Genomic DNA, 22717 nt, shown 5'->3' on the forward strand with positions numbered 1-22717 from the left:
ATAGCCTTAAGAAGAAGAAAATGGAAAAACAAAATTAAAATACTGGAAAACAAGATTGCCCAAGCATTGCCAGAAAACTGACTAAATAAACTGTTGAAAAACAGAACATAACCCTTTTAGAACTAACAAATAGGATATTGTGTTTGATAGCCAAGTGACTGAGTACTTTATTCACAGGGTCCAATAACAAACTGGATTATTACAATGAAGGCAAAACTGGCCTGGAGTCTTTTACAGCAGAGAAGCCAACACTGAAGGAATTTCCCACTTAGCATGTTAACCAATAACCCAAGCCTATGAAAGACTTATGTTCCCATTATTGTAAATTATCACAACTAAAAATGTTGTGGGCCTCATGATTAACTTCATTACTTTCCTAGCCAGCATGTGCAAAACTGGTTAGTTTTCCAGGCCTCTGAAGAAATAAGGAATTGTATTACAGCCAGAGCTCTCTACAGTGGCAAAAAAAATTAACCTGATCCAAATTATTTCTTAATCACTAACATGAAGGATAAGTGCCAGAAATTAAAGAACAACTGCACAGCAGTAGCTTGTGGCGCGACCAGCCAAGCCTTGGCCAGCCATCACGTCTCAGCTTGACACAAGGGGCTCAGAAGAGATTGGGGCACATTCCCCAGACATGCCATGACACAGCAGAGCTCAGACCCACCCATAAAGGCAGAGGTGTTTCTGCTTTTACAGCTGAGCTGTTGTTTATATAAAATTTGTTTGAATTACCAGTGAAATAATGGTGAGACTTGATCCTAAAGGGTCTTTTCCAAGTGAGGTGATTCTATGATTCTGTGCTCACTACTTGACTGGTCAGTAACTTACACTCAAAGATGTCAAGTGCTTGAAATGTACCCTGTACTTTTAGTATAAATACTTGAAATGTTTTACAGGTAGACAAGAATTTAATATTCTCTTGTGTTAGTTTTCCTTTTCAGTAAAACAACAATAGATCTCAGGTTTTTAGTTTTCAAAGACTTTTTCCCCTTGTTCATGTGTGGAAAAGGGAAAAAAAAACCAACCAAACCAAAGAGGTGGGGGGAGGCAAGAGACAAATCCCAATAAACTAGAAAGCCCCTTGCAAATCAATTCATGACCTCAGAGATGTTTTTCATTGGAAAAGAGATTTATGTAAATTGAAAATAAACATATTGTTCACAAGCAGACTATGATAAAGTCTTCACTTCCTCCTCACAACTTTCTCTAGATTACATCAGGGTTTCAGTCCACAATAAGAACATCTCCCTAGAAAATACTCAATCTATAAAATAGATTAAAATCCTTATGCTGTCTCTGTCTTGCTCTATTATGTCAATAGTTATTTAGTTACTTTTTCAGACAGCGTGAGTTAAGCTTCAGACAGGAATGGACCCTGTAGATGTGAATTTTGAAAATGAAATTAAGATTAATTTTAAGAATTAAATCACTTTCCTACCATCATGTTGTTTAGGTTTTGTAGTTTGAATTAATGCTGAGATGCCATTTTGCAAACAGCTTCTGTGGGAGGCTGTGTTCTGATCCATCCTGAACAGAAGTACCTTATGAAAGGGACAACACCAAATTAAAGGCAGCCTTAAGTAGCTGTCAGAGGAACCTGGGCAGGACCAGGGAGCCAGCACCCCATCCAATTTTTCACACTGCTAGAGATCTTCCCCTAGCCTGTTGCAACTGCGATAGTCCACACCTCTGCAGGCAGTGACCCAGCAGGTCCTGTCACCCTACGTTTAGAGCTTGCTGCAGCTCCAGGGGAACACCTTGGGACTCAGCCACCGTGTGCACACTTTTACAGGAGTCATATGGTCACAGCCTTTGTCTTTGTCTTTATTGTGGTCTCCACAGTGTTATGTTTGCAATGTTGAGTTCCCCCAATGTTTAGTTCCCCCACACTATCTCGGTTACAGTATGAACCTTAGGCATGAAGTGAAAAATGCAGATGGCAATCCACTGCATTTCAGGTAAGACTTTTCTGAATCAAGCAAATGGTGCTGTGGACCTAGGTGATATGTATGATTTAAATATGTGTTAGCAGTGTTTTAAAAGTGCATGGAGTGCAGGAAGGATTGGAAAGAAAAGTCACTTCTTAAAGGTTGCGATGTTCTCTCAATGAAAACAGAAATAGAGGTTCTTACTTTGTTTGCTGGATCAACACCAAGGGGGGCTTTCATCTCTGCACAATTGCTTTTGTAGATCCGGAGACTCAACGGCCAGGATATGGAATCTCAATGAAAACAGCAACAGCGGTTCCACTCAGCTAGTTTTGAGGCACTGTATAAGAGAAGGAGGACACGATGTCCCCAGCAATAAGGATGTGACTTCACTGGACTGGAATGTAAGCTAACTTCGAAGAGTGCATGGGTTTTAATTGACTAAATTTAATTCAGAGGCAATTACAGCTGCTGCTCTTTGTCTTTTGTATCTGAGGTGACCAGAAGCTGTGTCCTAACCTACTGACTTCTTGTTTCAAGTACTAATAATAGGCTGACCTTTCACCTATATACTATAACTTTCCAGGACTGCTGCCATCTTCAAGCTTAACAGTGATGTATTTATATCTCTTTTTTAGGAGCATGGGTAAAAATAAACTTAGATGGCTTAACAGATGAAGATTAAACAAGCAATCTGTAGTAATGATGCCTGATTACTAATATATTTGCATGTCACAGTTAGTTTATTATGGAGTATAAAGAGCTATGAGCACCAGAGAAGATTTTCCTGAGATTGGACTACCCTTGTCTCATTTGAATTGTGCTGTGCATAACAGAACATACATTATTGTCTTTATTCTAGTTGGAGCATGTGTAGTCATTCTGTCTTTACTGACCCACATTCTGGGTGAAACTGTCTTGCATGATCACTTTTTGACTTTAACCCAGCAAAACCTATCTTAAATAATACAGTCCTACAGAGAGAAGACCTAAGTGAGCAGAGAGGACAGGTATTAAGAATCCCCAGTGTCTGGGCAGTGTCTTTGGGCAGCTCTAAGGTTGCTTTATGTATCCTTTCTGCCACCAAGCACTTTAAAAAAACTTAAAAGACTTTGCAGAAACCTTAATTAATTTTGAGGTCACTTGAATGCAGTTTTGCTGGTATTAGTACAGACAGAATGATGCATTTGTCTTGTTTTCAAAGGAAAACAGATTAAAAATTAAGTACCAGAAGGGATTCTAAGCAGCTCCATGAAGTCTCAGTTGCTAGCCAGAGACTAAGATTCAATTAATCTTTACTGCAATGTGATTGTCCTTCAGGTGAGAGAGATGCTTCGCAAAAGTAAAAGATAAGGCCACTGCATAATCTTCTCTTATGTGTTTTATGTTTGACACAATGGAAGAAGTTCAGTAGTACAGAAAGCAGAGGCAGATTAACAAATCAAACAAAGATAAAACCCAAGAATGTTAATTTCTTGTTTCTTGTGGATATCATGGTAAAGAAAACTAGCTGGGAAAAACTGAATTTTTCAGATTATGTCTTTGGGTGCCAAGGATAGGATTTGTCTCCCTTAGATTTGACCATCTATACTACTAATCAGATTCCTTCTAAATCAGCAGAAACACAGGCAGTATTTCACAGTATGTTAGAGGGTTTTATTTCCTCTTTGCAGTAATAACCTTTAGTTTAAAACATAGTATAATCTGTGTCAATGTGTGGACTCAAATTTCCCATAAATTACAGTGCACAAACCATAAAAAGGGAAAGGAAAAGAATTTGGCTGTAACAAAATTCAAGTGGTGCAGACTTTTGCCTTTTCTATGTATCCCAACAGAGTGATGGAACACTATTGGCTACAGGCTCATATGATGGTTTTGCAAGAATATGGACAGAAGATGGTAAGTCAAACAGTGTGTGTTGTTCTTAAGCATCAAACAGCAATTAACTGTTACTTGGCTAATTTATGAAGTGTTATTTAGCTGATTTGTAAACAAATTGTAATTGTAATCTTTTCTTTATTCCAGGTAACCTTGCAAGCACCTTAGGTCAACATAAAGGTCCAATATTTGCCCTGAAGTGGAACAAAAAGGGGAATTACATTTTAAGTGCTGGCGTTGATAAAGTGAGTTTTTAAAATGCCTCATAAAAATGTGCTGATTCAATGAGCTTTTGCTGCTGTATTCCTCAAGATACATTTCTTCTCCTTCAAGCATCCTGGACAGATCATCTCTTTTTTTTTTAATACGTTTTAGTGCATGTTGATTGCATTTCTGAGGCTGTTTCAGTGGGCACTAATTTTATGTAGAAAACAAACTCCAGTACTTGTGTTTGTAGTTTTATCAACTGTTTCCAGGAAGGATGTGATCTTAACAATGCTGCTTATCTAATTATTGAAACACTTATTATTTGAATAAAGTATATATGGGTTCCTATGCAAATTTGCAGTTAAAAATTGGTAGTTCTGAACTTAAAATGAAGGAAAGATACTGTTTTTAGCTGAGTGGTTAAAGAGTACAAATCCATTAAAATTGAAACTGCAGGTGCACAGTGCATCTTGTGTAACTTCCAGCGTCTGAAAATCAGTTGTGCCTGTCATCCTTGGCTGCCTCTATACAATCCAGAGAGAAAAATGGCACTTGCTGGTGGTGGGTTGTGTGTCCTGCATAACAGTGAGACTCACTGACACTGCTGTTCCAGCAGATGACAGAGGGAGCCTAGGGAAACTAGCTCAGACTTGTAAGTCTGATTTGTAGGCTAGATGAATCCCAGTACTTTCACATACTTGTGAAAATGGAAACTTAGTTTTGTTCTCCTTCTTACTGACTTATATTCATCTACCCTTGTCTCCAAATGGTAGTCCCATTATTCTGGCAAACTTATGTTCCAAGAAACAGCAGTGATTCTTTAGATGATCCAATATCAGCAAGATGAGGCATCCTTAATTTCTTTTCTGGAAGCATATACTCCCAATAAATTGACAGTTCACTCAAACGATGGCATTGAGCTCCAGGGGAGAGTTGCCTGTGTGTGCTGTGAGTATGGATTAAACCAGTGGTAAGCAAATTACACTTCAGTCTGTACCACCACAGTGGCAAAAAGCAATATGTACTCTGCTGCTAGGTAAATATTTCACTTGGTGGCTTAATTGTTAGAAATATGGTATCACATAGTTTTGGAATAGAATTCAACTTCTGTCTTTGAAAAGGGGAAAAAGTATTTGAAGAGGATAATTGAAACTCTAAAACATGCTTATTAAAAATGTGTAGTGCTGTCTTCTGTCATTCTTTAGAGAGAATATGCCCATTCTTAGCATTGTATTTTTTCCTCTGTAGGTGTGATACTTCTTTATCCATGCTTAGATTATTATTCTGTCATATTCAGAAGTGATTTCCATTTTTTCAGCTGTTGAGCACACAAGACTCTGCACTCAGTAATTTTACCAGTCTGTCTTTCAGAATTGCTGCTCCATGAGGATGCTCTTTCTTTGGTTTTTCTGAGCTGAACAGTTGCTAATCTTTTTTTCCCCCTTTCTTCGGATGCAGACAACAATAATTTGGGATGCTCACACAGGAGAAGCTAAACAGCAATTTCCTTTCCATTCAGGTAATTTCTGCATAACTCTTGTTAGTAAAATTAAATGGGTTTTATTTTGCCAGTAAAGATTTTGACTCGCATGTCTGTCAGATAGGCTTTTAAAAAAGTAAAAAGTAATCTGACAGACGTGTGAGTCAAAATTGTTGTGCTTTAACTATCCTCAGTACCATGGCCTGTGGGTGTATCCTTCTTTACAGAAAGATGGAGCTCTGTGAGAATTAGCTTTGAAAGCCAATCTGATTCCAGGGGAGGATTTACACTCCAGCCATATCTGCATAGCTGAATGATTCTGTAGTTACCTGTGTGCTTGAATAATAGCAAGTGGTGATTCACGAAGAGGCTTTTGGTGGAGGTGTCTGAGGTCTATTCCACTGGTTTGCTCCTGTTGCAATGAAGCTGGCTAAAGAGAGAAGCATGTGGATCTCTTCACGCAGCTTGCATTTACCACACTGCAAGTGTAGAGGTCCTCAGGAATGCCTTAGCTTGAATTTTTGCTTGAAGTTCTTTGGTATTTGCTTTCTCTGATTATCAGAAAACAATTGCCAGCCTTGAGTTTCCAAACCTTGCTGCACTAAAATCATAGGGAATTTGATCAAAATAAGTATTCACAAAGTTTATTTCTTTTAAATGGAGTGCAATAATCCAATTTTCACATTGCTAATAGATGTGGGCTGCTGTTTATGCGTGCAGGAACAAGTTGTACCATAAGAGGTATTGATATGACCCGGTTTTAGACATCAGAGTGCTCTGAATCCCTCCTTTCAGGTGCTTAATTCTATCTTCTTCTGAGCTTCTAATTGTGAATCACAGATGATTTTTCTCAGAAAAACTTAAACTAACTGATTGTTATTGTAACTCTTCTGGTTTAGCTGCATTTCTTAAGGATTTATTGCTGCTTTTATTAGATAACATTCTGGCTGGTTTTATGCACTTGACTAGAGGTTTTGAAGGCACTTTGGCAATTCAATTGCCTGCACCAAAAACTCCTAAAACTGCAACCTGCACCAAAAAACACATTTGCTTTTTTTTCCCAGACTGTTTTATGTAGCTACTTATTCAATAAACATATGATTGAATACACCAATAAATGAATGAGTATTAATTATCCACACTCTATAGTTTAAATTATGCCGCAATGCAAATCCACTGCTTTAGGTGCCAGTAGCTCTGAGATTACCTTTCAGCTCACACGTATCATATTAGATATTAGCCCTGAAGGCATATTGCTGTTAATGAAGATAGATTTTTGCTTGCTCTAAACAGCCATGCAAAGCTTGCAGTATAAAAGGAAAGACAAAACAGGCTGTTAAAGAAACAAAATCATGCACGGTTTCCCATTCGTGCTCATTGACAAACTCAGAGGTAACCTGCCTTCCTCGCACTACTTTCCTGCAGTCTAGAAATTCCTTACCTGTCACACAGAATTACTGAGCTTTTTCACCAAAGTTCTAGAAAACACTTGTATATGAAATGAGTTCAGCCCTCCATTCTCATTTGAAGAGCTTCCTGATGATTCAGAAGGTGACATGGATTGATCTCGTTTTGCAGTTCAGAAGAGTTGTGACAAGCTTGGCAGAACAGATATCCTCTCCCCTCTTTATTACCAAAGTATTTTTGTGATTATATTTGAATAAGGCATTTCTTACTTTCATTTTAATGGTAAACCTGCTTGTATTGTTGCCAGGAAGAGATTCAGCCTTGCTTCCTGTATATATGCTAGTTTCATTCTGGCACACTTGCCTCTCACAGGAGTGTGCTGATAATGAAGATTTCTAAATTTTAGAAAGCTTTATGTCATCCTCTGGAGGGCAGAAACTCAGGCAAGTTGTGTCAGGAGTTCACTCCTACTCCTTTGCACACTTTAGTCTGTGCTGACATGCTGTAAAAGGGGAAATTTTTTTTCCTGTCTTTTGCCCAACTGTGTGTTACCCACAGGCACTAGTTAGATGTTCATGTGCTATCTTTGTACAAAGTTTCATCAGTTCACTCCTAGTTAATGCCAAAACCCTCTGCAGAGGTCAGCTTGTTCAATGTACCTAAGTCAATCTGCAACCGAATTAAGATGAATGCAGGTGTTAGTAATACATGTTGCACAGAATAATAGGTTTGTATTGACGGTTGCATAAAGCTAGTGTAAAGAAAGATGACCACCTGCTTTTTGTCCCTCCCATGTGTTACATCTGGCATTCACAGGAATATTTATTCTAACTCGGGTGAAATGATCCACATTTTTTCTGGGTTACTTTTCTTCCAGTTTCTTTGCTGAACTGGCTTTCAGAGGAATTAAGTCAGAGGTGGCCCAAGAGATGTGTGCAACTGGGGTTAGGGAGAGTGGAGTTAGATTGTTTTGCTGCCCTCTTTTGTAATTTAAACCAAAAGACTATCATAAATTGATGTCATGCAAAGCATGCAGATTATCCACTGCAAGAGAAAAAATAATTTGTGCCCTTCAGACAGTCCCTGTTGCCCCTGTGACTGGTAGTCGGTGACAGGCTAGCAACAAGCGTTTCATCTGTTTGATCCACATAGGTAACAGCAGGAAAACTATTTGGGATAGCTGGTTCTTTGCTTTGTACTCTGATGTTCCTTCCACTGTTTGTACTTCACAGCTCCTGCTCTGGATGTAGACTGGCAGAACAACACTACTTTTGCCTCCTGCAGCACTGACATGTGCATTCACGTATGCAGACTTGGCTGCGATCGTCCTGTTAAAACCTTTCAAGGACACACAGTGAGTTTACAAAAGCCAAAGCATGAGGAATAAAGTCACAGCAGCATGTTATGATGATGGCAGATGATGTTTGCAGGTTGTATTCATCCCTTTGCTTCCCTAAAACCGTATTCCTTGGGAATGACTCACTGCTGTGAAAAGGGGTAAAGTGCTCTAAACCACCAAAGGAGGTAAAACCTGCAGCTTAAACAATGAGGCTGTTTATGTGCAGCATGGGCTGCAGACTGAGCATACATTAATAAATAAGATGTTGTTTTCCAGTGACTTAATTCCCTTTAGTAAGTGAGAAGTATGAATAAGAACAGTTTACCATCAGCCATTTTTTAGTTCTAGAACCAATTTAATAAGATCTGTTTAAGATGTGTTTCTCTTCCTGGTGGTATTTAATGACCATCAAAGGGCTATTTTTTTGTGGCTTCCATTCATGAGAAAATTTCTGTCATATACTGACATGTAATTTGGATATTAGCTTACAGAACTTGCTGTCTCCCCAGTGAGGACAAATTGTGCATTTGGAGACCTTTATCTAGCCTGTGGTTAAACTGGTATTTTGTGACAGGCTATACATTGCCACCCCCAGACTTGTGCTTTTCATCATTATATGATGAATATGATCCACATTTTCACTTCAGATATCTATAGAGCTCCTGTTAATTGTGACTGAAACATACAAAATGCATAAAGCTAAATATTTTCCAGGGTTATTTTCACTGACACTCTGAGCTAGTTTAAAAATTAACCTTTCCCTTTTTATGAAACACTCTTTTTGTCCTCCATATGTATGACTCAAAAAAAAACCCAAGCAAACAAAACAAAACACACAGAAAATTTATGGATTCCAAAGGGGATACACTAGGCTTAGTTAATTGCAAAATGCTAGAAAGACTGATAGAGAAGGCATTGTAAACACATCAATATTCCATCCTGCATTTCATTTACATTCTCTTTAGGGAGATCAGCATTGTTGTGTAGATGACAGAATCACAGAATATTAGGGGCTGGAAGGGACCTCGAGAGATCATTTAGTCCAACCCCCCTGCCAGAGTAGGATCATCTAATCCAGATCACACAGGAATGTATCCAGGAGGGTTTTGAGTATCTCCTGAGAGGGAGACTCCACAATGCCCCTGGGCAGCCTGTTCCAGTGTGATGCAATACTAACACAAGTAATCTCCACAGAACTTCACACTCCCTCAGTATTTTCTTTTGAAAAAGTGTATCTTCAAGTTCTACAGAGTATTAACCAAAGAAATGTCTCCATTTTTAAAAGGAGCTAATGCTGTACCATCAATCTGTCTGGTTTGAGGGTTTATTTAATTCCTAGTACGTGAAGAAAGGGTGTGAGAGACTTTGTGACAGAACCGGGAGATTGTGTATCAGGAGACCGATTATGTGTGTTATTCACAAACAGAAAATAGTTCCCATTCCTAAATGACACCTTAATAGCACATTACAAAAGCAACGTTGCTTTTGTCCACCCATAAAGCCCCCGGGGCTCTAGTTTGTGGTTGATGCTGTTGCACTCATAAGCCTTGAGTGCCCTCTGCTGGGTGCCTGGTGCACTGCAGCTAGCCAGAATACTGACTTTAAAATCTTGCTTGATTTCAGAACGAAGTTAATGCAATCAAATGGGACCCATCTGGCATGCTACTTGCATCTTGCTCCGATGATATGACATTAAAGGTAATGTAATTTCCATTCCTGATGTTCAAAAAGTAAAGACAAAAATTATGTCTATTTTTAAATCTTCTGCAGAATGGTGGCACTGTCTCACTTGAAACTTTGTGTGAACAATAGTTTCATTTTATGCCATATCTCTTAAAGCCAGTCTGAAAGACTGAACACTGAGAAGCAGCCACTGGGAAAACCGAGGCATCCTATCCAAGGAAGTGTTACTGATCTGTTACTGTCACAGCATAGTCATAGTCTAAATATACACACATATATGCACCGGCTTGCCTGACAACAGAAACACAATCCCTACGCTAAGAAGCAGCCTATTGGCCACTCTTTGAAAAGAATATGAAAGTACAGAATTTTCTTTCCCTCATTTCATTGGAGCTGTTTGATTTTTTGAATAAGTGTGGGCTAAGCAGTGGGACAGGACACATACATATATTCAGAGCCTACCAAGAATCTGACTTGCTCGCTGAAGATGCCTGTCTTTATCCACTCACTGCATGGGAAGCCTAAGGCTGATGGTGTGCATGCCTCTGTCAGGTACCTGAAGTCGGGTAGGATGAATCTGGATTCTAGCTCACAGGCAACATAGGCTGCTTTACCAGGGCACCTGGGCCATTGTACCACACCAGCACAGTATTACTAATACAGGAGGAGTCTGAGCTTGCCAAAATACTTCTCACGCTAGAGCTTTTCCAGCCCCTGCTCCCTCTCACTCTTGTCCTTTCTCAGCCACACTGGATGTCTGTGTAGGAGTAGCTGCATGTTGTAGCAGCAAAGCCTTCCTGTAGGACTCTTGGTTTATGCTGTTTCCTTGAGCAAAGCAGACATCCCAGGAAATAAGTGCATTTCTGGATAGAATTGTATTAGTAATACTATTCCCACACGGTATAGCTATGTTCATTAAGGCTTATACCTCTTTCCACTGCTAATTGGCACAGCTGAAGCAAGAAACATTTCTAGCGTGCACACAGCGTACATGTAAGAACTGAAACAGAGAGCAACACAACTTTCAGATGAGTCTGAAGTGAACTTGAGCATTATGAATGTTTCCTCTTCATAGGCAGCCTGACCTCTGCTCAGTTCAACTCTCTTTGCCATGTACTCACTGGCATTTTTATCATTCTGGATTCTAGGTGTATTCTTGCATACTATTGTAAGGTATTGCCACAGAACTGGAAACTCACAGGAGACAGGGCTTAGGAGAGCCTGAAGTGCTGTCTGTTATGCTGCTGCAAAGCAGTGTTGTAGTAACAATTATTGCTGTGCAAAAACATGCTGACCCAGTGCTGCCACATGATTTTTATGCCCAGTTTTGTGCTGAGTTTTGAAAACCACCTTGGCTCAGTGCTGTTTGTGGCAGTTCAGATTTCTGACCGCTGGATTTGGCACAGGAGTTAATCATTTGCTATCCCTGGCCTGGCTTGGTTTTAAAAACCTTCAGTGATGGAGACTGCAAATCCTTTTCAGGCAATTAAGAATTTTCTCCCTTTTCCTTTGGAAATAGCTCCTCTTTGGCTGCTTCTCTCTTTTTCCCTTTGTTTGTTGGTTGGTTTGGTTGAGTTCTTGATACTTCTTGGATCATGTTGCCCATTAGCTGTAGAACATGGCTAAGCCCTGTGCACCATTTCCAAAAGCAGACTCAGGTATTTTGAGGAAGAACCAGCAGAAGAATGCATCATTTCCCTCACAGTGCAGTTTTATAACAAGTGAGTTAAATCATGAGGAGATTTTTGATACCTCTCTGAAAGTGACAGACTAAACCTAAGGTATTTTCCCCACTGGGAATTAATTTCATATTATTTTCTGTTAACTGAAGGAAAGATAAATCACCTGTCATCTCTGTGGGGCATGTTCTTCATGTACTTGGCCACCTAACACTGCATAGCTAACTGCACCGTTAAAAACATGAGGAAGACAAATGATGTTGAGGAGGAAAAGGAAAATTCTATCAAGATAAGGGAAAATCCCTTGGGTTTAAGCAGTTATTGAAACTTTCTTTTCATTCTCTAAAATGATTCCTGCTGCAGTGTGTAACTGAAACTTGGTTAAACTTCTGTAAATAGAGTAACATAAGCTTCTACATCAAAGTAGAGTTACAGGCTATGGGCGGTACAGCAACTATTTAGTTTTTCTTACCTTTCAAAATAAATACTACAAAATGTGTAGCTCTCTTCCCTAACAGGGTTGTTCTGACACATGTGCCAAATTGCTGTGTTAATAAACCACGTTCATGTGCATGCATGTGTGGCAAGATCTTAAAGAAATGGTGAGAATAACATAGAGCTGAAATAATTCAGCTGAGAAGAGATTAGTAACATTGCCATCTTTCTCTTTCATAATTACTCTGACTTAGATTTGGAGTATGAAGCAAGATACCTGTGTACATGATCTTCAGGCTCACAGCAAAGAGATATATACTATCAAATGGAGTCCTACAGGACCAGGCACCAGCAATCCAAACTCCAACATCATGTTAGCAAGGTAAAGAATATATCTCTTTCTGTTGCCTGTCAAGCAGAAGGATTGTTTTTCTGGCATGTAGCTGCTGTCACATTGCCATCAGTCTTCCTGTAGACAATGCCAGTAAAAAGGACCTGTGTTCATAAATCAGGGGCGTGAAAACTAAGGGTAAGGAATGATATTTGAAAAAAGGAAGAAAAATTGAGTTATGTCATATTTAACTTTTTAGCTACCTTGACAAAAGGATTTTAAATTTGGTATTTTGCTTTCACGTCCAACATCCAGATGCTGTGAATGAAAGCACTTAATGAGGCAGATGGCAGCCTGTTCAGCCAGTTCTAATCAGAGTCATGCAGCTCACCAGGGCAGATACTGACAATTTTTATAGCACTCTTAGCTGGCAGTGAAAAGCTTGGATAATCTTTAAAATTCCACTTGAAAATCTGTTCAAAACTTTTCTTTGAGTTTAGGGCATATGCTCACTTGTAGAATGGCAACTGATGGTAGCACCATGGGATTATCAAATCAGTTCATGAGTGCTCAGTTTGGGGAGGAGTTGTGTGAAAGCTGTTTTATTTATTTGACTCCTTAGTCTGGCAGTGGACAGGGAAGAACTTCACTTTGAGTTGTTCTCTTAATACTATTTTTAATGCCAGTCATTTCCTTTGCTTTTCTGTAAGCCCCCAGTTTGGAATTCAGATGGAGTGTAGCAAAAATCAACACTGAAAACAAAAAGAACACAGTTACAGGAAACTACAGAATTCTGGTTCATTAAATCATAGAATGGTCTGGGTTGGAAGGGACCTCCAAAGGTCACCTAGCCCAAGCCCCTCTGCAGTAAGCAGGGGCATCCTCAATTAGATCAGGCTGCCCAGAGCCCTGCCAAGCCTCACTTTGAATATTGCCAGGGATGAGTCCATAACCACCTCCCTGGGTGACCTGATCCAGTGTTCCATCACCCTCATGGTTAAGAACCGTTTCCTAACATTCAATCTAAATCTGCTCATCTCCAGTTTGAAGCCATTGCCCCTTGTTCTGTCACTGCAGGCTATTGTAAACAGACTCTCCACCCTCCTTGTAGGCCCCCTTCAGGTACTGGAAGGCTGCTATTAGGTCTCCCCAAAATGCAGACCATTAGGAATAAGATCTCTCTGGAACTTTTTATCTTGTTAATGACTATATATATTTGACCTTCCTGAATAATAGCTAGTAGAATCTCAAAAGGAGGGAGCTGGGCCCTTCTAGGGCTGGTGTTCTTATCCTATACACTGCAAACTTTATATAAACTCCAAGGGGCCCAATACAGGAATTCAGTTCTGTAGATCTAGTTCGTGTCAGAAAACCCATAGAGGCTGTAGTGCACGGTACCTTTTTTTGTCTGAACCATTATTTCTTGCTTAGCCAAGAAAGATAACCCAAACTTGTGTTCTTTTAAAACATTTGCAATATTAAGCTACAAATTTATTAACACCCATATCAAGATGTGCTTGTGCTTGAATGCTTCTTGCAGCGCTTCATTTGATTCCACTGTTCGGCTGTGGGACGTTGACCGAGGAGTCTGCATCCACACGTTAACAAAACATCAAGAGCCTGTCTACAGTGTAGCTTTTAGTCCCGATGGAAAATACCTAGCCAGTGGGTCCTTTGACAAATGTGTCCATATATGGAATACTCAGGTACTGTTTTGCTTCATGTGAGATACATCTGGTTTAGATGACACATTAACAGCTAAAGGTTAAATGGGAAATACATGCACCTCAGTAGCCAAGGTGAACCTGATTGTGTTGGCTCAGTGCAACAGTTGAGGCATTCAGGTGGAGTGGGGTGACTGTCCAGAACATTTCTGTTCAGGCTTCTTTGTATGCTAAAATATGAAACTACGCATGTTGTGACATCATTTTGGGAAGTAAAAGATATGGATTAACTTTTGGAATTAAAGGATACTCTGGTTTGCACTTCACAGTAGAGGGATGGTGAAGGGTATACAGGCTGGAGACTGAGGATATGCTGCAGAAAAGGGGACATCATAGTTCCATAGAGTTCATTCTGCATACTGATGCCTCACAGCATGAATTAACAACAGAGTTTAGCCTAACTCTTCAGGCCTTTACTGAGTTGACAAGAACAGATGTCTAAGAGTCCTACTGTCATTTGCTTTCTGGAGGAGCTCTTCATTATCCAAGACCAGTTTCCTGACTTCAGCACTCTGTGGAGATGACTATTGCTGAGTGATGTGAATAGCTCTTCCTTGCCACCACTCTCTTCTCTTTAACGTAGTGCCACATGACAGAGAAAAAGAAGGGGAACTTCTGTATCAAATGCCTGCATGCTGTTTTGCTTTGCAGAGTGGAACTCTAGTACATAGCTACCGAGGCACTGGGGGCATCTTTGAAGTCTGCTGGAATGCTAGAGGGGACAAAGTGGGAGCGAGCGCATCAGACGGATCGGTAAGGAGGTTTGCACATTGTAAAGGTTGGGTGGAGATGGCTCTTCTGAGGAGCATCCACCAAAAAACATGCCATACTGCCTCCTGCGGACCCAGCTGAAGGTGTGGGCATCCTAAGGCATCAAGAAGCAGCTCTGTGTAGTAAATTAACACTCCTGCTTTGAAAGGTTTTGAATGCTAGGAGGTGGTGTTCCTGTCGGAAACAACGTTTGTGGAATAGGTGAATATTGCTGAGAAGGGGAATGACTTTTGTAATACATGTTTGGTGAGGACACCAGTAGTGCTCTACCATATCATCTGTAATGGCAGTCAGCTCTCTAATAATTAAGCAGTTGTCCCAGGGCTCCCACAGGAGTTTACCCTTGTGTAGCATACCTAAAGGAGGAACTTTGCAGTGTAATGCCCCAAAATGTCATGGTGTGTTAGAGGAGGAACGTTGCCACAGGCAGGCTGATTATTCGTTGCTATTTTTGCTATTAATGTAACTTTAAAAAAAAAACATTTGTAGCCTGATCATGAAGGACAGAGGTGTTACAGCACACTCTACAGGTTTAAAGGTAGCTCTTCTGCATGGCTGGCTGCATAACTTCTTCAGAGCAGTATTTTTCAACTGGTGTTGACAAGGGGGACACCTACAGCACAATTCAGTAGCTTGAGCTTAGTTGTGCCATTTGAGACGGTGCCATGCTTGGCTTCCAACAGCTGCTCCAAATGGGCACGTGTCTGCTCTAGGTCATGCCTGCCAAGCCTTCATCTATTTTGGATATGTTCCAGGACTGGAAGTGGACACTGTATGCAGACAACCAAATAGAGTCCACAGCCTTATCTGGGATGTGCCACCAAAACATTTGTTTGTAATCCAGTGAAAGCCCAGCACAATGTTCAGTGTCTGGTTCTCACCTGGGCTTGTTCCCTTATTTGTGTGCATGTAAACAGGTGCTTGGGACTGGCTGATTTGAAGCTGGGGAGGATAACATACAGCTGGCTGATCAGCCTGTGGACGAGGCTGTGTGTGAGTAGGATTTCCATGTTGCCTTCAGAAATGGTTCTTAATGCTGCGTCTTTTCTCCCCAGGTTTGTGTTCTAGATCTGCGGAAGTAAAAGCAAAGTGTTGTAGAAGAAAATTCAAACGGACCAGCAGTGAATGTGTGGGGAGAAGCACTCTTCAAAACTCTTCTTAACAGCTCCAGAACTGTATGAACTTGAACAAAGTTAGAGTGTACCGTGAAACCAACTCCCCCTGGCCACAGGTGTCTAGTATTTTGTTCGTAACCTTCATCGAGGAGTAAAAACACAGTCACTTCAGAGGGGGAGGGAATGGTTTCCACCTGGAACGTTCAGCCTTGGAAGCATGAAGCCACCAGCTAGGCATTGCACTGTTTGGTTTGCATCTGAGAACTTGCTCTGACGGCTGGGGAAAAAAAAAGCTGTGCCAAAAAAGAAATTAATAATTAAAAAAAAAAGAGAGGAAAAGAAAAATGCTGTGATAAACCAAAAGGGAAAAAGAGTCCTCCTCCATGCGGTGTTGTATTTTTTTCCTTCTAATTTGGGCACTACAGTTGCTCTCCCAAAGGATGTTCAAAGACCAGTTTGTACTGATGAAATGCTCAACTTTGTAATCACAACACTTTCTATTTTCTAGACTACTTTTTGTTGTTCAGTGGTTTTTCTATCAGCTGGAATATTGCAGCCTGGAAAATCCCAGGCTTAGGATGAAACTTCTGTTTTCCTTTTGTTTCTCCCTTCCACTCCCAACTCCTCCTTCCTGTTTTTGTCTCCTCTTTCTTCTTACCTTTTCTTTTTTTTTCTTTTTGTTTTTGTTTTGTTTTTCTCTTTTTTCCCTGTATGCCCCTAGTAGATGCAGCCAGGTGGACGTGACAATGAAAACTTTTGACAGACTGCTTCTCCTCTCTTCTCTCTATTCCTTTTCTTTCTCTCCATTTCAAAGAAAAAAAACTCCTCCATGCTTCAGATCTTAGAGTCTCAAGGGCACTTTCAGCAAATTGTGTAATAAGTGCTTTATATAAGAATGCAGTGCTGGGGAAGATTTTTACAGGAGAAAGATGACTTTTAACAGAAAGAGCCCAGTGTATTTTTGGAAAAAAAATATTTTTTATGTTAAACAGTTTTAGAAGCCTAAAATGGCCACCAAAAGTAGATGAGTTGTGTAATTCAAGCAAACAGAACGACACAGAGCGCGAGGAACATGAAAGGTGCAGTATCCGTCTTCTCTTCTCAGAAAGTGCTGTAAGAAAAAATGCCATTTGAGACAATAAATGCCAGTCATTCACCAAGAGTCCTCTTCCAGCAGCCAGCCATTCATAGTGTCCTTTCATTTTTGTGACCATCTGATGATACACACTTATTAAAAGGGATTGGTAAAATTGAGACTCTCTCTCTGTATAGAGCATTCATTTTCTTGAGTCCATACTTTTATTTATCCTCAATAACCAGGGGAAAACATTGGTGCATCTCCTTTCCTCTAGAAATACTTCACATTTCATACAGAACATGGGTTTGGCTGCCCATGGCCTCACTGACCAGTGCTCTGTCCTCTACTATTCATTCCACTCAGCTGTTTCTATTCCAGTAAGTCGGTGGGATTTTACCACTGACTTAACAAGACCAGGTGAACCAAGATACATGGACTGCATGTGTCACTGTTGAAGGATGGACTCTGGTCAAGTTCAGCATGCTCCTGGAAGGAGGCTCTTCCATTGCATCTGGCAGTATGTGGTACTGCAGTCACCCTCAGCTCTGTGTGCTGCATGCTGCAAGGAAAGATCTAAGTCTGCACTTGGTGGCTCACTGTCTGCCCAAACAGGTTTAGCCTTGAGGATGTCAGCAGCAGTGATGAGAAGACAGGGTAGAACTCTCCATTAGGTGGCGACTTGGTAAAGGATTCATAAATTATACCTCCTATACCAATGAGTAGTGGGTAAAATGATCGGAATGACAATGAAGTCTTCCAAAGCACCACCTATCCACTTTGGACAAGATTTCCTTAATACAAGCTAGACATCTGCAGGGATACCCACTGAAGAAAGAAGGATGCATGGGCAGAGTTTACTGGAAGTGCTGTAAGCTGTAAGGAAACCTTGGGATGGTTTAGACAAATCCTTAGAACTGTCTGTCTTCTCTAGCCCACAGGCTAGGCTGGTATTTGTAGGAGAGAGTAAAAACAATGACCAGAGAATACCCTCAACGTCATGTACCTTCTCACCCAAAGCTGCTATTTCTGTAACAGGCTCTTTGCCCTGATTTCGGCACAGCTGCTTAAACAGTGATGTTCTGAGCAAAACCCAAACCAGAGCCCTAGCACCCAACTGTTGATGTAAGACCTGCCAGGCATCGTGGCATCATCATGGCATTGTAGAATCTGTACATCATTTTTTCTCCTGTGTTTTCCTCTTTTTATGCTTGCCCTCCTGTGCAGCATCTTAGTCCTTCTAGCAGAACTCACTACTGCCAGCTTCAGCTGCTTTTCTTAAAGTCACACATTTGGAAAGGATTAAAGAATGAAAAGAAATGACTGCCAAAAGGGCTACCCAGTGCTAAGGTAAAAACAGTTATGTGGGATTTGGGTTATTGCTGACAGTTAGGCTTGTTTGGAATTGATATCAAAATAACTTGGCACTGGAAGGTATCAGGGACTATTTTGGGTGTCAGATGCATTTATATGCTGGGTTAAGTTTTCTGCTCCAAGTGCATGGACTGCAGAATTTCACGTGGCAATTTTGAACTGTTTTATAATAACCACGTGTACCTACCAGTGTAAAGGCACTACTGGGGAAAAATAGTACTTGTTCAAAGAGAGACTTGAATTTGAATGCAAAGGTGAAAGGTTTAGTATGGTCTTCATAGAGCACAGTTGGGTTGATGGTTTGATTCCAGTCATTGCATGCACACGGTTAACTTCTCAGGCTGCTTTTGGATGGAGTTCCTGAGAATAACACAGAGAAGCTCCCTGGCTGTAGGCAGTGGAGGGCAGCCTGGATGGGGCCCTGGCGTTTCCTCGGTCCATTGAGTGGTGCCTGAACATGCCAGGCCTCAGGATGTGAAGAGCTGAGGTTGCTCAAGCCAGGCTCAGCACTGCTGTGTGACTGGCTGGCTGCTTAGCTGTGTTTTGTGGTTATTTTCAGGATAGCTACTGTAGGTAACTCGGCAGCGTCCCTGGTGCCTGTTTGGGTTTCCACTTTTCCCTTTGTTTGAATTTTCAGAATACCACCTTTCCTCTGCCACCTACATGGAGGTAGGAAGCCAAGAGAAACAAAATGTGAAAATGGGTAGGTTTCCAAAGCCTATGTGTGAGAGAGGCTGCTGGTCCAGAGAGTTTTCTATACAGATCATCAGATTTGAAAGCAGCGTGTGAGAAGCTAAGGAAATCCACCTTTCTTCCCCTCCCCAGGACCCTTAATGACTGGACAATCCTCAAAGATACTGCAGTAGTAGTCAGGCTTCAGCTAAAGGCAGAAGATGTAGTCATCAAAGTTAATCCTAACCTAAGGATCTGGTTTCTTTAGAAGGTGGGCAATGGGGAGAGAGATTCTTTCCCAGGCTGTAGTTCAACATGAACTATGCCTAGACACTCAGAGCTGCCCTCCTGGGAGCTCTGACTTCCCTGCCATGCTGCAGGGGCATCCCCTGGGTAGTGGTGCCTTTCTGCAGCTCCCCTGTGACAGAGCAGCATGAAGCAACAGGCTGGTGGACTTTGGTTTTTTTCTTACAATATTTGTTGATAATTTTCATTTTAGTGCTTTGTAGTAGAAGAGAAACTGAAAAGCCTGAGTGACCAAACATGTTTGTGAAACCACCGAGAGACTTACTGGAGTTCAGTCCTTGCTGGCTGTCTGGAACTGGCCTGGAAAAAAAAGGTTGCTGAAAAACCACTCAACTCTGTTGGGTTAGAAGGATACTGAATCTTTTATGTAGAAAACACTGGGTCCCTTATGGGGCACTAAAGGGCCTGACTTACAGGGTTATACACACATTAACCCCATGCTACATCTTAGAAATTTCCTTTTCATTTGTTTTTAAAAAAGAGAAAAAAAAAAAAGAAAAAAAAAAAGCTAATTTTAGAGCCAAGTGAAGTGCACTTTGTCTAAGGGTCTGCATTGGGTTTGGTTTTCTTTTTCCCTTTTTTAATTTTTCCTCCTTTTTTCCTCCTTTTGCCTTTTTAAAAGATGTGGTTCTTTGTCAATTGCAGAAATGTTCTTTCAGCCACTCACTGAAATTCTGAATTCTGGCTTCTGCAGTTTTTATTGTCTGTGTCAGACTTGCAGCCAGACTTGGTTCTCATTTCAGCATTTCCAAGGTTCTGTTGAAACGACATCAACCCTTATTTTGTTTCTCCCCAACCCACACTTTCTTCAGATTCACCTTGTGTATTGTAGCTCATTTGTTTTAAGGAGAGAATCAACAGATCATATTCAGTGTCTTGAATAAATTGCTATATTTTGATATTAGAGAATTCTGTGCGTGTTGTTCCTTATTCTTTTCTGGCTATCTTGCATCCTGCACTTAAGAACTGGAGCCAGGTGAGTCCAGCTGTAATGTGGTGCCATGACCTAAAGGATCACCTGGCCCCACAGGTGTGCAAAGATCATGACTCTGGGTTCATAACACTTGTAATACAAAAGGCCAGGAGGCTTTGTCCTCCAACTTTTGTTCCATCATTACAGATTACCACACAAACTGCCCTTAGCAAGAGCAGTGCCATGTTCAGTACTTTTGCCTTTAACCAGCTCACCTTTGTGGCTGCTCACATCACACCTGTATTGTTTGGTTTTATTTCCCCTTCCATGGCACATGCATTGGCAATGTCTACAGCTGGTAAGGAAGCAACCTGAGTAAGAGGAGGCTGAAGTTTTCTCAAGAGGAAATTTCTCCAGGTAAAATAAATTGGACTCTAGTTCTGATCAAAGTAAATTATTTTTTTCTTAAAGCTAGAAAGGCTTAAATTCCAACTTTGCTTGAGCAGCTGGAGGCTTTTGAAGAACTTCAGAATGCTGCAGTTTACACAATGGGGTCACAGTCAACCCTTCTGTGAGGACCTCCCATGGGCATCATCTCATAGCTCCTCTGCCTGCTCAGGCTCCAGGCACTGATGCTTCAAAGGGTACAGTGGGGTTTTCAGCTTTAACAGGCTGAACCTTGTGTGGGTTTTAGCTGGAGTTTATTCCACAAAATGGTACCCATGGTACTTACTGGGGGATTCAACATGACATGCTTAGTGACCATGTCACAGGCTGACCGCTCACCTAAGCTGAGGCTGAAAGAGTGTCAGAAGCCTGCAGAAGGAATTAGCACTCAGATCAAACACAGTCATGTGTCACATCATTTAGTCGTTAGGTGTTTAATGACCTAGAGCATTAAGTTAGGATTGATATACAACATTTAGGACTGCCCAAGTGCCAGAAAAACTGGCATGCTGCTGATGAGCACCTTACCATGTCATCACATACTCAACAAATAGAATGCAGTGTCCTCTCATGCCTCTTAGTTCATACTCGAATTTGCACAGCACTAATGTGCAATTAATTTCCTGTAACTGTACAGGTTGAAAGCAGTAGGAAAAATGTATCTGTTCAGCTCTCACAAGACCAGGAACCACCATCAGTCTCCATAACAGTTTAAATAAAGAACTTGAGAGCTAAAGAGGGAGCCACAGTGGGCTGGAGCTCTAGCAGGTAGCGCTGTATCAAGGCTGTCACTTCAACAAGCACTATGTGATGGTCCTATTTTCAGTCATGTCATTTCCAGGCATGTTTCAAGAAGTTGCATGGCTGTCAAACTGAAATTGTAGTTTAGTCTTCCTTTATTTATCTTATAAATACTTATTCAGCCTGTAAAGTATTTGACAACCAAGACTGGAAGCACTGAGCAATCCTAAACACTTGCATCTCTCTTCTGTCAGTGTGCATACAGTACAAGGGTATTTGCTAGAGCTGCTCTGGGAAGATGCAACATCCAACTCTAACCTACTTCTCTCCCTGCCATCTTTCTATGTCTCATTTCCCATCAAGGACAGATCAGCTTTGTCTGCTGACAGCACATGCAGTTTCACATCCAAGCTCCACAGTACCTAAAGTAATTTTTAAAGCTTTGAAGTCTCTTAAGTGAAGAAATTACTCACTTGGCAAGTAATTTATCATCCTTCCTGACTCCTTCCCAACAGGAAGATCTTTGCTTCCTTAGAGATATTTTATTCTATTTCCTTTTGAACATATTCACAAACCCAAAAGAATACAAAACCTAATAACCACAGGAAAGCAGCTATATCCTCTTTTCCTGCTGCAAGGGCCTAACATTTTCTGTGCTCACAAAAAGAGCCTTGGCTTCACCATATAAATCATTAATACCTATCTCATTACAAAGGATCGAGACAAGGTTCCGCTCATCTCTTTCCAAATCCTTCCCATTGCATACTGGGGCAAAGTTGACAACCTTGTTCTTCACTTGAGTAATTCAGTACAGTGAGAGATGCACAAGCAAGGAGGGTTTTAGTTGTGAGGTGCTACCATTCTGCAGTTCCTTAAACTCAGCATTATCTCTCTAGGCATCTGAAAAACATTGGTGTCAACTGTCACAACCCTACAGGCCATGTTGCAGTTCCTGAAAAACTGAATATTTCCTTTGAGGGAAAGACAGAAAGGCCAAACCCTTAGCAGGGTTTTCAGGACTTTCTGCAATCTTCCAGCCATGGTGTTCTGCCTGGACTGAAAGGTGTTGAGTATCTGCAGAGAGCACCATCAGTGAGGACACCTAGGGTGGACAGGATCATAGACTCCTGAGAGCAGCAGAAATCTGATGAGCAGAGTCCATAGCATGGTGTTGCTGGTTTTACAGCCCTGCACAACCGCTGCTTG

The 22717-nt window shown here is 41.0% G+C and overlaps 1 protein-coding gene across 1 annotated transcript in view; it reads left to right on the plus strand.

Annotated features, from left to right (window-relative positions):
* The window catches only part of TBL1X (transducin beta like 1 X-linked), a 50308-nt gene extending 32357 nt beyond the window's left edge, over positions 1-17951 (plus strand). Inside the window, exons 5-14 of the mRNA XM_009903823.2 lie at positions 2197-2338; positions 3770-3833; positions 3960-4057; positions 5478-5538; positions 8139-8260; positions 9869-9943; positions 12297-12424; positions 13914-14079; positions 14749-14850; positions 15924-17951. Coding sequence (XP_009902125.1) covers positions 2197-2338; positions 3770-3833; positions 3960-4057; positions 5478-5538; positions 8139-8260; positions 9869-9943; positions 12297-12424; positions 13914-14079; positions 14749-14850; positions 15924-15950 — 985 coding nt within the window. The 3' untranslated portion in view covers positions 15951-17951. The remainder of the gene's footprint in view (positions 1-2196; positions 2339-3769; positions 3834-3959; positions 4058-5477; positions 5539-8138; positions 8261-9868; positions 9944-12296; positions 12425-13913; positions 14080-14748; positions 14851-15923) is intronic.
* Positions 17952-22717: the final 4766 nt, after the last annotated feature.

Source organism: Dryobates pubescens, chromosome 8 (genome assembly GCF_014839835.1).
Source record: "Dryobates pubescens isolate bDryPub1 chromosome 8, bDryPub1.pri, whole genome shotgun sequence".
NCBI lineage: Eukaryota > Metazoa > Chordata > Aves > Piciformes > Picidae > Dryobates > Dryobates pubescens.